Source organism: Gouania willdenowi, chromosome 5 (genome assembly GCF_900634775.1).
Source record: "Gouania willdenowi chromosome 5, fGouWil2.1, whole genome shotgun sequence".
Taxonomy (NCBI): domain Eukaryota; kingdom Metazoa; phylum Chordata; class Actinopteri; order Blenniiformes; family Gobiesocidae; genus Gouania; species Gouania willdenowi.
The window spans coordinates 38,878,559-38,894,095 of NC_041048.1; the positions used below are offsets into that span (position 1 = coordinate 38,878,559).

Sequence of the window (15,537 nt, forward strand, 5' to 3'; positions counted from 1 at the left end):
AAAATTTTCATTAGGGGCACATTTGGGAAAAAACATGTCCAGGCCTTCTACTTTTTAACATATTGTTTTCAAGAAACATTTTCCCTATTGAAATATCAAGTGTGTATCGCTTATTAAAACATAAAAATCCTAGCTGTCTAGTTACCCTTTTTTTTTATAATTGATTGACGATTTTCAGCACTCGATATTCTGTTATCAACCATATCCATGGAAACCCGAGAATAACTTTTTCATGTACATTTTTAAAAAGGCAATGAAGGACATTAGGTATTAGAACAGGAACCATTTAGTTGTAGCCAGTGACGTGCCGTGACCACTAGGGTTGGGTAGGCACATTGCAAATCGAGACCACCAATGACAATTTCATATTTTTCTGCTGGCAAGTGTTAATCTAACAAAGTCAACATCGTAAACACCATTAAAGAAACATAAACAATTATTTAATATAGCCTCCGTACTCTCCCAACAAGATATATCTCATGACACGGCAGCGCATCTGTTCTTTGTGTTGGAAACACAGAAACACGGAAGAAATGACAACAACAACAACTCGGAACAGCCTCAGTGAGGCGCATCCACAAAGCCAATCCTTTCATTCACTGTGGAAAGTACGAAACATTTTCTGACCTGATCTTTGCTGAAGGTCTGGTAACTCAGGTGTTGGTCTCCCATCTTTTAAAAGCTGTCGTTTTTCCTCAAAAGAAAGTTTTTCTATCATCTCTAGCGCTGTCATCCTGCCTGTAGTGTTATCCCGCCCACTAGCTAGAGAACGTAGCAGCTGCAGCAGCCACGTTTTATCAATTCACTAATGCACTGTGAACGTACGTATAGCATTAGCATAGCGCGATTACGTCCAAAGGCAGCGTAGAGAGCTGCCTTTTTACTTAAATGGTTTTTATCTTGGGGAACTGACTGCGCATGCGCAAACACATGAAAACACGCTATGGGAACAGAGGCAGAGCAGCAATGTGCTTTTGGGAGAGGGTGTGGCCTCCTCCTGCGTTTTAGCGGAGGGAGATTGTGCAGCGTCTCTGCCATACCAGGAAATAACGATGTTTAGTCATTTGGGCTATGAAAAGCACAAAATGCTGACACTGGAATGGAAAAATAAATAATTTATAATTTAAATATAATTAACACAATTAGTGAAAATATCAATTCACCCTGGGGTAGGCACTGCCTACCTTGCCTACCCTGACTGCATGTCACTGGTTGTAGCTCAGTGTGTGATGGCTGGGATCAACGTTTGCCACTCCACTCCGTTACCGTTTTGAAGTAATGGAGTAGAAAGACTTTTATCATTCAAACACCATGTGAACAAAATTTAAGAAGAATTCAGCACTGCTGCTATGCTACTCATACAGCACAGCTAATATGTCCCTATGGAAAATTTGGGACAGAATGTCTCGCAAGTGTAGCAAATGGACGAATATATAAAATTTTGGGTTATGTCGGGTTACATAATCACACTGCTGTGCGTAATTTCGTGAAAAAATTATGTAAATAGTTACATTACACAAACTAAACCCTCACATGTTTTGGGACTGTATCACACATTTCCATAGGATTTTTACTGTAAAATGGGTGGCTGAGGATCTAGCAAACAGACAATGTCATATTTCTTGTGTTGTAATCTCATGGGATTTCAGCGTTACCCTCCTGGCTTCCACAAATCATCTTCAATATAAAAATATAAAATTGATAACAGGAGTTGACTCTATTAAAACTATTTATTCTGGAAGTTTAATAGACAGTAAAGTCATCGAAGTAAGGAAATGGAAAATCGTAGTCCCTACATATTGTCACAGGGTGTTGAAGCCATTCATCAGTTTATTGTCCACAATTCTTAACTTTTTAAACTACACTACAGTATTTATGAGGACCTTATAACAGCCTATGCTTTATAAGCATTTTCCATTGTCCGCCTGCAGTTTCCCACTTCTATAGTGAAAGCAAATTTCCAACACATGTTGGTGTTGGAGTTGTTTGATAAACGTGGAAGTGGTACAGCAGAAGTCTTATTCACAGGTTACACATGGGATTTATTGCAGTGTAGTGTTTGATGTCTGGATGCTGACCTCTGGGTGCTTTTTTTTTTTTAATGTTTTTGTGAATGACGAATTGACGATGAAGAGCCAAGAAAGAAATCAAGCCAATAAACCTTAAATCTAAGGACGAGTCCAGCTGCCACTCATTACTTCAACCATATCTCCGATTCTGACTGAAGTGACATGGTACTGCTTTTCAGTTTGTAGCTCTGAGCTTTGATTTGGGTTTGGTGGTTTGTGTTTATTGCTTTCTGTAGAGCATTCCTCAGTAGGTGGCTTTGGGATCACAGGAAAGCCTTCCATGTGCCTGTTGTAAAGGGCTGTTGTGGAACTATGAGCTCACCTGTTGTTGAGGCCACGGTTCATGAGGATTTGGGGAGATTTTTTTTTCCCATTATAATTCTTTTTGAGAGTTAAGGACGAACTGTGCCGATGTTGCAACAGTTTCCCCCTCCAGACTTTGGCACTGAACAACACAACGCTGAAAATAAAGCACACAGCTCCCAAAGTGACACAATGAAAAGAGCAGCTGTACTGTAGCTCAGTTTGTACCCTTTAACATCTAACTTTTCTCCTACAGGCTGGCACCCTCGAGCTACAAGCACAACTGGAAAACAGGAAGAAAGGCATGGTGGAGGGTCGGACTGCTTCTCTGGGCCCTCATCGACCCGCTAACCACGACAGCAGAGATGGCGTTGATGGCACAGGAGTTAGAGCGGGGTCTGCCTACCAGCTCTCCTACGCCACTTTACGTCAGCCGCCGCCTCCAGAAATGGGCATTGAGGACTGGGCTAGCAAACACCTCAACATGCACAAGCAAGGGTTGTTCCGGCGAAGGGTCTCCATTGCCAACATGCTGTCGTGGAACCGCGGATCCATCAAGAAGCCAATGCTCGTCACCAGCAACCGCTCCATCAGGAAGGAGGCCTGCGAGATGTTCAAGCTGGTGCAGGCCTACATGGGAGACCGGCCGTCACGCCTGGACCGCCGCCACTCCGCCCTGCTCATCGTCACCAAGTGCTGGGACATGCCGGGACTGCGGGATGAGCTGTACGTGCAGCTGGTGAGGCAGACCACGGGCAACGCCACCCCGAGGAGCCTGGCCGCGGGTTGGGAGCTGATGGCCGTCAGCTTAGCGTTCTTCGCCCCGTCGCCCAAGTTCCGCTGCTACCTTGAGGGCTACATTCAGAGACACACGGAGCCCACCAGCGACCAGAAATGTGAGTCTCAGACTGAGGAAGACGGTGGGTCACCTTTCTTTTCTTTGCACTCCCTTTGTTGACTAACCATGACGTTTTACTCTTTTAACTCACACTTTCTTCTTTCCTTCTGCTGAGATTCTTTTATGTGTTTAATTAGGGAACAGTAACACTTGCCTGAGCTGAGTTTCTCCACGGAGATTATTTGAGCGACCTTTGCTCCCTTCTGTGTTTCACAGTAACTCAGTTTATACTGGAACAGCAGGAGCTGAAGCTAAAGAAGAATTCAAAGTGCAGGAAAAAGAGAAAACAGAGCACGGAAGAGGAAGATGGTAAACCTTTTTAATATTCCCCTGCAGAACAAAATGAAGCTTGAAAAAATGTAGAATTTAGATGTTTGACAGATGTTAAAGGGATCCTCCACTGTTTTTACAAATGTGGCCTAAAAACTTTCAAATGTACTTATTAGTTGATCTATGTCTATCAAAACACATCATTTTGCACCATATTTATATTTATATTATATATTATATTATATTAACTTTTAAAAACGGGACTACTTTACAGTTTTAGAGCCTGTGTTCCACCATCTTGAAATTATGTGATTGATGATGTCACACGGCCCCACGGCCTGTAAACATCCCATTGTTTTCTATTGGAGTGAAGCATTCAGCCTGATTTATAGATCATTTAGTAACTTTTTACATCATTTAGCAGCTTTTTTCAGTGAAAATGACAACTTGTGATGTTTTTGGTTGCTCGAAATCAGTTTTTCTCAAATGGGGGTACGATGGCACGACAGCGGGTACTTGAGAGAGAGAGCGGGTGAAAACTTAACAAATAGAGTCAGTCTTGTTCCCACCCCCGTGTGAGCGGAAATGATAACTAAATCAATGTTTTTTAAACTTGGGATCGTGACCCCATGTGTGGTTTCCTGAAATTTCTTTTGAAATGTTTTAATTATTATTCTTTAAAAAAAAAGCTCAATCTTAGACAACTGTATTGCTATACTTTCACTAAAGCTCAAACATGATCAAAAACTAATACTAGAAAAGGACTCCCACCCAAAAGGACATCTTTTCTCCTGGTTTGTGTGTCTTCAAAAGTCCGTGATTAATTGCTATAAACTCACTTTAGCCTTCAGAGCATCGGCCGCACACTGTTTAAGGGGAAGTAAAGGTCCCTTCGGAGAGCTCTTCTTCTCCGCTTCATTGTTTACTACCAAACTGCAGAGTTAAAACTGTCGCTAGAACTTGTTTTCATCTTCTTTTGGTAAACAAAAGAGGTTTGCGTCAACATCTTTAACTTCCTGCTTAATTAGAACAACCAAAACCAGCACAAGTTATCATTTTGACCTAAAAAGCAGGTTGAAAGTTTCACTCCAATAGAAAACAATTGGATGTTTACAGGCTGTGGGGCCATGTGACATCATCAATCACGTGATTTCAAGATGACGGAGGAACACAGGCTATAAAATGGTAAATAGTACAATAGTATATTTCTAAAGGTTTTAAGCTACATTTGTAAAAACAGCGGAGGATCCCTTTAAAGAAGAAGGACGAGCGTGTCCCAAACATGTTGTTTTGTACTCTTTTGAACATTTCTCAGGTAGTAAACTACCGCTAACCACTACAAATCAAAGATATCTTTCCCTGTAGAGGAACGAGTCATAGGGATGGAAAAGTGCTTTGTGTTGTTTGTCAGAAATCTACAGGCTGATGTGTGAGCGGACACAAAGAATGGGTTTCACAGAGTCGAGCTGGAAGTTAAAAAAAAAAGAGCAGGATGAGAATTCCAGAAGCTGCTGCACACACACACACAACAGACCAAAGTGTGACTCAGAGTCTCTGGTCAGTTGTAAGTCAGAGAGGTGCAGCTCATCAGCACGTGCTTGTCATTAGGGTTGACCCAAACTGCCAGTACTGATGATGTCACCACAGAAGAATCCTATGGCCATCACCACATTTATTATTATTTAGTGAGTGGTCCAGCTGACTTGGAGGTCAAAAAGCCCACTGACTATTTCTGACTCATTTGATTCACGATGACCGCCGACAGCCACACGAAAACACCATGAAAAAGGCTTCTGTTTGCAGGATGGATCAGTGATGGTCACATGTGGTCTGAACCGGCTCAGGGAGGGGTGGGGGGGTGTGTGTGTTTTCATAACCAACAGCCAAGGCAGGACATGAGACGTCTCCTCCAGCTCCTTTAATGGCTTTGTGTTTTAGTTTAGCTTCTAGCTCCAGACAGGTGTCATGTCGCTCTCAGTCGAGCACAGAACACTCCAGCGTCTAATGAGCTCCTATTTTCTCACGGGCTTTGGTTGCCTGGCATTTTGTTGTTTTCATGTCATCAAACCCCCCTGATGTAAATATAGACCACCTGTAGCAGTTAGCTTCCTTTCTCTCTCTGTCTCAGGGACTCCTCAGTACTCCTACTAGAGTACATTCTCCATTATGTGCACCTTGAGGGGAAAAACAAGATGAAGGGTAAATGATCGGTATGATGGTAATTAGATGTAAGTACTGTCAGATGCAGTCAGATTAGCAGGACTTGTAAACATGCACAGGAGTCACCTGCTTGCTATAAATCTTTGGACTCTGACATGCTGGGAAAAGTGTGTGTTGCCTTTTTTCAGTCACATCTAAACATTTGTTCATCTGGCTGTGGTTCATGTTGCGGAAGCAAAGAATGTAGGAAGAGAAAGAATCCAATTACAACTTAGTGAGCACAGCAGTTGGAAAACTGTCTTTTTGGTCAAACAAAAAAATCCCTTCACCAAGAAGTAGGGATGTAACGATTAATCGTAAGGCAGTTAAAAATCGATTCATAGGTATCACGGTTGATAACGATTTTCTGAAAATTGAATCGCAGTACTTTTTTTATCCACAAGTGTAGGCGGCGGGCGGAGTCTGCTAATACTTTCTTTCTGGCTGCCTTCTACTCTTAAATATGTTAATAAATGATTCATTACCCCTTTAGCACCGAAAGAATATCTGTAATATTACTTGAATATCTGTAAAAGTCACGTTTTTCTATTAGCTCTGTCTGCTAGCATAGCTTCTCTTCTTCACTGCAAGATATCTGCATGCCAACCGACCACTGTGTTACCAATCAATCAATCAATCAATCAATCTTTATTTGTATAGCGCCAAATCATAACCAATGGTATCTCAAGGCACTTTACAGTAGAGCAGTCTTAAGGACGGACTCTTCATTTTATGGATACACACATATGCATATATACGTATATACACATACATATGTATCCCACACCCAACATGAATTCATCATGGCGGCAAGGAAAACCTTCTGTTAAGCAGCAGGAACCTTGTGTGGATCCCATTCCTATGATGAACAGCCATCCACGTTATGCTGTGTTGGGTGTGTGCAGAGAAAAGGGTGGAGACAGAGCCGCTGAGTCTCTGTAACTCCACACTGAGGATCCCACGGACCTGCAAGACAAAAGCCAGAAGGAGTACAGGAGCAAACACACAAGGGAAGAAGCAGACATAGAGGGAGTGTTTGAAAGAGGAATGGGACCCTCTCCGGTCCCTCTCTAACCTAAATGACCTCTCTCTTAACGCCCTCTCCAACCTCTCTCCAACCGAGCATGCCAGACCCCCCCCCCCCCGGCAGTCTATGCCTATTGCATCTTAATTATGAGCTATGAGCTGGTTCCTAACTAAAAGCTTTATCAAAGAGGAATGTTTTGAGCCTAACCTTAAAGGTAGAGAGGGTGTCTGCCCCCCGAACCGTGGTTGGTAGATGGTTCCAGAGAAGTGGGGCCTGATAACTGAAAGCTCTTCCTCCTATACTACTTCTAGAGACAAATGGAACAACGAGTAGTCCAGCATTTTGAGAGCGTAGTGTTCTGGGGGGATTGTATGGCACTACAAGCTCCTTGAGATAGACTGGTGCCTGTCCATTTAGGGCTTTATAAGTGAGAAGAAGAATCTTGAATTCTATTCTATATTTTATGGGAAGCCAATGCAGAGAGGCTAATAAAGGAGTAATGTGATCTCTTCTCCTAGTTTTAGTCAGTACACGTGCTGCAGCATTTTGAACCAGCTGAAGTGTCTTAAGCGACTTGCTCGGGCAGCCTGCTAAAAGAGAATTACAATAATCCAGTCTAGAGGTAACAAAAGCATGGACTAGTTTTTCGGCGTCGCCCTGAGACAGGATAGATCTGATTTTAGCAATGTTACGGAGATGAAAGAAGGCAGTTCTTGAAGTTTGTTTTATGTGAGAGTTGAAGGATAAGTCCTGATCAAATAGAACCCCAAGGTTTCTAACAGTTGTGCTTTGTGCCAGAGTAATGCCATCTAGGGCAGTTAGGCTAGCATAGGTTTCTCTAAGGTGTCGCGGGCCCAGTACAATGACCTCAGTCTTGTCTGAGTTGAGAAGAAGAAAATTTTGGTCCATCCAGGCCCTAATGTCCTTTAGACAGGCCTCAAGTTTAGATAGCTGATTTGTCTCACCTGGCTTCATTGATACATACAGTTGGGTATCATCAGCATAGCAGTGGAAGTTAACAGAGTATTTTCTCATAACATTACCAAGGGGGATCATATAGATACAGAAGAGGATTGGACCTAGCACAGAGCCCTGAGGAACCCCGTAGCTTACTTTAGTGTACACAGAAGACTTATTATTCACGTGTACAAACTGGTACCTATCAGATAGGTAGGACTTAAACCAGTTTAGGGCAGTCCCTGTGATTCCAAGTAATTTCTCTAATCTCTCTAGTAGAATATAGTGATCGATACCAGCGCCCTCTGCTGGTCCAAACAAATATGACGTAAATCAGTGCAATCCCGTTTTTTTTTTTGTTTTGTTTTTTTTTAAGTCCAATTGTTAAGGCACAAAATACATTTTCAGTTGCACTTTTAAAAGAAAAAGAACTATTATGCAGTTTTGCATTGTTTATTATAGAACCAGAATTTAAATTAATAGGCTTCATTTTCATTTGTATTATTCCTTTATTTATTTCATTCAAGATTTATTTTTAGTTAAATTGCATTGTTTTGAATAGTTTATCAAGGAATTCTTTTGACAATAAAAAATAATAGGAAAATAATACAGTATTTTCTAGTTTTTTTCCCAAAAAAAATTATTTTCTACAGTCCCATTTTGTAAAATAAATTGTGAGAGAATCGTATCATGAACCCAGTATCGTGAATCGAATCGTATCAGGAGTTGAGTGAATCGTTACATCCCTACCAAGAAGTATATGTTATTTTATTGATTTGTTTGTGGACAGTGTAGCTTCAAAAACTAATGGACTAATTTTTATGACATTTTCAGGAAATATCTGAAAATGGATTAGGAACAAGTGATTAGATTTTGGGGATGATCCAGATCAATAAACTGATTCTGGTTCAGTTTGAATAATCCATAAATCCCTATGTTCAGCTCTTTAAACTACTTCTACAACACCTCCTGCTGGTGATTTTGCACATTACATGCTCTAGTCATAAGTTCCGAAACAGCCACATGCTCACGTGCTAAAAATGTCCTCCAAGCCTTTAAAGTGTGAATGATCATGGTACCAATGATCCAGATAACTGACAATATTTGGAAAAGAGGAGATTTGACGCTTGACGGATGTTTGCGCTCTCTAGATGCGTTTGCAGTACCTTGGAAAATCTAAATAGCTCAATAAAAACTGGTAATGGAAACACCTGAATTTCGGGGGGAAAAACTCAAATATCACTAAAAAGTTTTTACGCTTTCATGAGGAGGTTTTTTCAGAAATTTCCATCTTGAAATATATCGCAAAAGCGCAATGGAAACACTTTTTCTGCAATTACACGTCACCAGACGTGACGTACCTGGTCACATGACCACTTCTCTAAGAGGAAACATGGCGCGGTATGTGTAAACAGAGGAGGAGAGTCAGACATTTGTTAGCATTATATGTAAAAATGATTACTACCACATTAGACGTGAAGGAATACAGAGTGTTATAAGGAGGTTTGGAGCGTCCATCTTCCTGTAGAGAAATCTCACAGGATGAGATTTCACGAGAGTTACGAAGCTCCAAAAACAACCTTCAATGGAAAGACGTTCAAAGTGCAAAAAACTGTAATGGAAACGCAGCTTCTGAGTACTCCTGTTTATTTCTTTCTTTGTTTGTTAGCAGAATTACGTGCAAAATTTTAACCAAAGCCAGTCCTAACGCTATGGAATATTCCATTAAATTGGAGGCGATCCAGATCAAAATACGGATTCTGGATCAGTTTTAAAAATAAAAAAATAACTCTCTCTCATTATTGGCCAAAAAAAATTCTATCTTGGTTTGTAAATGACCGATCTTTGTGAAATTTGACTATGCTATGTTGGGTTGGTTCCTCAACTATCCCTCCAAGTTTCATTCAGATTGAGTTTGGATTGCACATTTTGTTGCAATTTTTTCTAAAAAAAAAAAAATTAGGCTGTCCGTACATTGTGACCTACTGTATGGATATTAATGGAGGTATAAATGTCTTCCGAGCCTTTGAAGTGTGAAAAATCCTGGCACCATGATCATAATCATTGATTTAGATAAATGACAATATCTGGCAAAGAGGAGATTTGGAGCTTGGCAGAGATTTGACTCTGAGTGCTTCTGTTTGTTTATCCTTCAAGCTTTGGTATTTGGATGATTTCCAGTGAAACTTAATCAATGACAGTTTAAAGTTGAAAGAACAGATTTTCTTCTTCTGAAACTAAATCTATGTTTGAAATTGGAAGCTATTTGGGTCTTTTGGAGCAGTGGTTCTCAACCTTTTTAACCCACGACCCCCAAAATAAAGGTTCCTGAGACCGGGACCCCCACTGTACCTGAAGGTGGTTGAACATGAACATTGAAGAACAGTCATGTGGAGACAGGGTCGTCTATAATGATGGTCCATTGTTCTATGAATCTGTGATAACCACATTTGTTTATTCATCTGAATAATATCCACTGTTATCCAGGAAATGTATTTGATGTAATTTTAAAAAGTTGGAAAAAATAAGCATGAAATATTGTGAAAAGAGGTTTAAAAGTGACAATAATGAGTCAACATATTCAACATTAGGTGGTAAAAGTGGTCTAAAGGGTTTAGTGTCGAAAATGTCTTGAAAGTAGAAAAAATGTGTGGAAAAGGCATTGATTTTTGATGAAGAAATGGGAGTAATGTAGCAAAAATGCATTAAACAGAGCAAAAATATGTCAATAAAAAGTGATGAAAATAGGTTAAAATATGGTAAGTTTGGTGTAGTTGCAGAAAAAGGATAAAAATAAGCAAAAATGGGCTCAAATTGTTAAAAAAAAAATATTCCTAGTTTCTTGAAGGCATCTGGCGAACCCTTCCCAGTGTCTCACAACCCCGAATGGGGTCTTGACCTTAAGGTCGAGAACCCCTGTTTGGGAGGACAGGGAGTCTGAGTATGCTGAGTAATGACCAGGGCGTTGGATTAGTATCCTATCGTGTGTTGAACAGCAGTAAATCTCTCTTTAGCCTGACATGTTAGCCTGGCTCGGTCTAATCCCCATATGTCAGAATCACACACCAACATGTCCGTACATTTACCACTGCCTGCCTCAGTTTGGATTCTCTGGGAAAAACACGCACGTATCGTGTGGGAAAGAATGTAAATCATTTGTTTTTGTGTGTGTTCAGTAATGCCTGATGCTTAAAGGTTTTACTCTGGGGGTCTGTGAGAATATAAAAAAATGTGCACACGTGGTTCTGTTGTCCTGAAGTTGCTTTTGTTTGTCTTTCCTCAGGCCTTCCCATCAGCACCTATGCGAAATTCTGCTACCGTAAGCTGCAGAAAGTGGCAATCACAGGTGGCAAAAAGGTAAGCCAACAAAGAAGAAAAACAGACTAGGGCTGTGTTGTAAATGTCATACTAACGTACTACTTACACTAATGTACTACTCACACTAACGCACTACTTACACTAACGTACTACTCACACTAACGTACTACTTACACTAATGTACTACTCACACTAACGCACTACTTACACTAACGTACTACTCATACTAACGTACAACTCATACTAACGTACAACTCACACTAACGTACTACTTACACTAACGTACTACTTACACTAACGTACTACTCATACTAACGTACTACTCATACTAACGTACTACTCACACTAACGTACTACTCATACTAACGTACTACTCATACTAACGTACTACTCACACTAACGTACTACTTACACTAACGTACTACTCATACTAACGTACTACTCACACTAACGTACTACTTACACTAACGTACTACTCATACTAACGTACTACTCATACTAACGTACTACTCACACTAACGTACTACTCATACTAACGTACTACTCATACTAACGTACTACTCACACTAACGTACTACTTACACTAACGTACTACTCATACTAACGTACTACTCATACTAACGTACCACTCACACTAACGTACTACTTACACTAACGTACTACTCATACTAACGTACTACTCATACTAACGTACTACTCACACTAACGTACTACTTACACTAACGTACTACTCATACTAACGTACTACTCATACTAACGTACTACTTACACTAACGTACTACTCATACTAACGTACTACTCATACTAACGTACTACTCACACTAACGTACTACTCATACTAACGTACTACTCACACTAACATACTACTTACACTAACGTACTACTCATACTAACGTACTACTCACACTAACGTACTACTCATACTAACGTACTACTCATACTAACGTACTACTCACACTAACGTACTACTCATACTAAGTTTGACGTCTAAATGACTATATAGTGTGTTCACATTAGATAGTATGAATAGAATGAGTATGCAATAAATACCTGGATGTATGCTATATTGGGACACCGTGCATGGTGGGCACAATACTCATACTCAACCGTCCCATGATGCATTGCGAGTGGAATGTAAAATGGTCCTGGGACCAGCTTCAAGCTAAAAGTCAAACATCCCCTTTTCAAAATAAAAGCATCTCTTCTTGTCTTCCTTTTTTTAATGCTTTTTTAAATAAAGCTACGTCTGTTGTTGTCTTGCTTGTTATGATTGCATTTTGTGCATTTCTGTTGTCCTTTTGTGTATTTTTTTCTGTAAAATGTATGGAGTTTTTTCGAGTCATTTTGTGTTTTTATGTTGTCATTTTGCTTGTTTCTTAGTACTGTGGGTTTGCAGAGACTGTTTTTGTGTTGTTCTTGTCTTTCGTGCACTTTTGTTGTCATTTTCTGTTCATTTTGAATATTTTTTAAATCATTTTGTGTATTTTTGTTGTCATTTTGTGTGTATTCTTGTCTTTTACTGTATTTTTCTGCAACATTCTAATTATTTGTATTTTTTGATATATTCTTGCTTTTGTTTTGTGTATTTTTCTGTAATTTTATACGTTCACTTTGGGGGGATGGATGGAATTAGAACTTTCAAAGGTGGAGAATCAACAGAGATATTTAGTCTCAGTGTGATTCAGGTGTTTGTCGTTGTAGGTTCCAAATGCATCTTGGGAAACTTGGAAGTATACTTCAGTGGGAACGTTCATCATCCTAATCACACTTGTAGTATCTCGTAGACAGTATATACTTATTGAGTTTGTAGTGTATATTACATTTCAAACAGCCTTAGAGTCACTTTAGCACCACAGAAAAAAATGGTCTGTATCAGCGTGACTGTTGTGAGTCATCAGGGATGTTGTTTCATGGAGACATAATAACAGGTATTTTGATGAAGTCACAGAGCAAACCTCATACATGTCAAAGCCAACAGCTTTAGGCACAGCAATGATTAATATGATAGTCTTCACCAGTTCAGGGTAATAAAACACCGCCCTGGCCTCTTCTCTTCCCCCCCCCAGGGTCTCCGTAAGCCCACGTTAGAGGAGATCGACCACAGCAGGAGGGCCATCGTCACGCCCTCACTGTTTGGCAGTTCGCTGGAGGAGGTGATGGAGAGGCAGAGCGAGCTCTTCCCTGACAGGAAGCTGCCCTGGGTGCAGATTCAGCTCTCCCAGTACGTCCTGGCCCTGGGCGGGGCTCAGACTGAGGGCATTTTCAGGTAAGATGCAAGCTCAGCTGAATTACATGTCTCAACATGTCTCAGGATCAGACAAACGCACGCACTGTAATATCAGTAAAGGTCAAAAGCTGTGTGTGTGTGTGTGTGCATGTGCACGTGTGCGTCTGTGTGTGTGTGTGTGTGTGTGTGTGTGTGTGTGTGTGTGTGTGTGTGTGTGTGTGTGTGTGTGTGTGTGTGTGTGTGTGTGTGTGTGTGTGTGTGTGTGTGTGTGTGTGTGTGTGTGTGTGTGTGTGTGTGTGTGCGTGCGTGTGTGTGTGTGTGTCTGTGTGTGTGTGTGTAAACCACTTGGAACAATGGTGAACTTTCACCAGCACCCACTGCCCCCCAAACAATCCTGACAAATAACACATTTATTGAACCAACAGAGAACAAATAACATCACTTTTCATAATAAATCAAAAACTAGATTCAAACTAGAATCATCTGCATAAAAATCAAATGTAAAAAATACAGGAAATAACCAAACATTGTTTGCAATCTGTGACAAAAAAAGATGAAGAAAACAAAAAAAGTATGAAATGAACTAAGAGGGAAACATCATATTTCATAATGCCAGTAACATATTTCATTAATAAATCAAAATGCAAAACTAGATTAAATTAATCACCTCCATAAAAACAAATAAAAGTGCAGCTGTCAAAAATACAGGAAATAATGACACATTGTTTACAACCTGTGCCAAAAAGCTTAAGAAAACTAAACAGGAAATGAATGTTTTAAGTCGGGTATTGAAAGTTAATTTTTTTGTTCCGCTTCACTTCAAATGCCGATGGAAATAATTATTATTGCACGTTACATTTTGTTCACTAATCTAATACAGTCTAATAATTTAATGCTCTTTTCAGTTCTGCTACATTTTTAGACTTTTTATTATTACTTTCTTTGTGTGTCGGCCAGAGTTTTTTAACCTTGGAGTCGCCTGAAATGTCTAGTCATAATAAAATATTTAAAAATTAATCATTAAAAAAAAAACACATTTAAACTGCAGCAGTGTCCTTAGAGCAGAATTTTTCAACCTTGGAGCCGTGACCCCACGTGGGGTCGCCAGGACAAAAAACAAAAATGGAGTCGCCTGAAGTGTCTAGTAATGAAATAAAAAAATGTAATTATTAAATTTATATTTTTAAATAAAAATTATGATAATTAATTTTTATTGATCTATTTTGCACAATTAAAAAACTATACATAATAGCACAGAAATATACATACAGTAAGGAAGAGGAAGAAAAGTCAAAGAGCTGAAATAATGATTATTCTTTTTCAAATATAAACACCACACAGTATAAAAAGCTGTGACATATTGTCACTGTTGTGCACTAATACTGGCTACTCCGTGTTTGTAAAAACACAGTATAACAAACATGATCAAAAAATGTATTTTAGAGAAAAGAAAGTGTCCGGTGGTCATATAGCACTGGGGTCACGACAAGAAAAGGGTTGGGAACCACTGGTGTAGGCGTTTTGTTTAGTGTTAGTGAATAATGAAGAAAGACATTTAAGAAATTTTGGATTTATTTATTTATCTCAAACATTAAAAAACTATATAAAGCAATCAGTTAAAAAAAGCGCCAGCAATGTTTGAGAATGAGCAGCTTAATATTTTTAACAAAATAAATCTGACATTTGAGCAAATGCATGTATTTACATATATAAATACACAACAAATTACACACAAATATAAACAAAAACAAGCATTCATAGATCTACCTACCTACATCAACATCCACATGTCAACCTATAGCAGTGGTCTGCATCCTGCGGCTCTGGAGCCTCATGTGGCTCTTTGACTCTTTTGCAATGGCTCCTCAAAGCGTTAAAAAAAATTGAAATAAAGAGTTATTTCCTAACAGAAGCTATTAATGATTAATGACAAATCAAATTATGATATAACAATTTGTTAACCTAAAAATAAATCACGGTGTGCAATGACTCAGCACCTTCAACATCTACAGACCATCAACTTTCCTGCAGCTGTGGCTAACCTTAAGTTTTAAATTAAATAAAAAATAATAATGAAATAATTAAAAAAAAAGATAATTAAACCAACAAAAACACCATTCTGGAAGAAAATAGAGATTTTTATTAATTTAACCACCAATGTGAAGGTTAAATATGCATGTTTTATGTGTGGCAAGAAATTAGCAATTAGCATGTGTTGATCACATGATCATGTGTTATCAAAATTCAAGTTACTTTTTTGTTGCCCTTT

The 15,537-nt window shown here is 39.3% G+C and overlaps 1 protein-coding gene across 3 annotated transcripts in view; it reads left to right on the forward strand.

Moving 5' to 3' along the window:
* arhgap46a (Rho GTPase activating protein 46a) overlaps window positions 1–15,537 on the forward strand; it is a 76,051-nt gene that overhangs the window by 54,504 nt on the left and 6,010 nt on the right. Inside the window, exons 4-7 of one of the 3 annotated variants that reach the window (XM_028446617.1) lie at window positions 2,629–3,292; window positions 3,487–3,579; window positions 11,007–11,080; window positions 13,108–13,307. In XM_028446617.1, coding sequence (XP_028302418.1) covers window positions 2,629–3,292; window positions 3,487–3,579; window positions 11,007–11,080; window positions 13,108–13,307 — 1,031 coding nt within the window. The remainder of the gene's footprint in view (window positions 1–2,628; window positions 3,293–3,486; window positions 3,580–11,006; window positions 11,081–13,107; window positions 13,308–15,537) is intronic. The other 2 variants (XM_028446618.1, XM_028446619.1) reach the window with 2 other exon arrangements.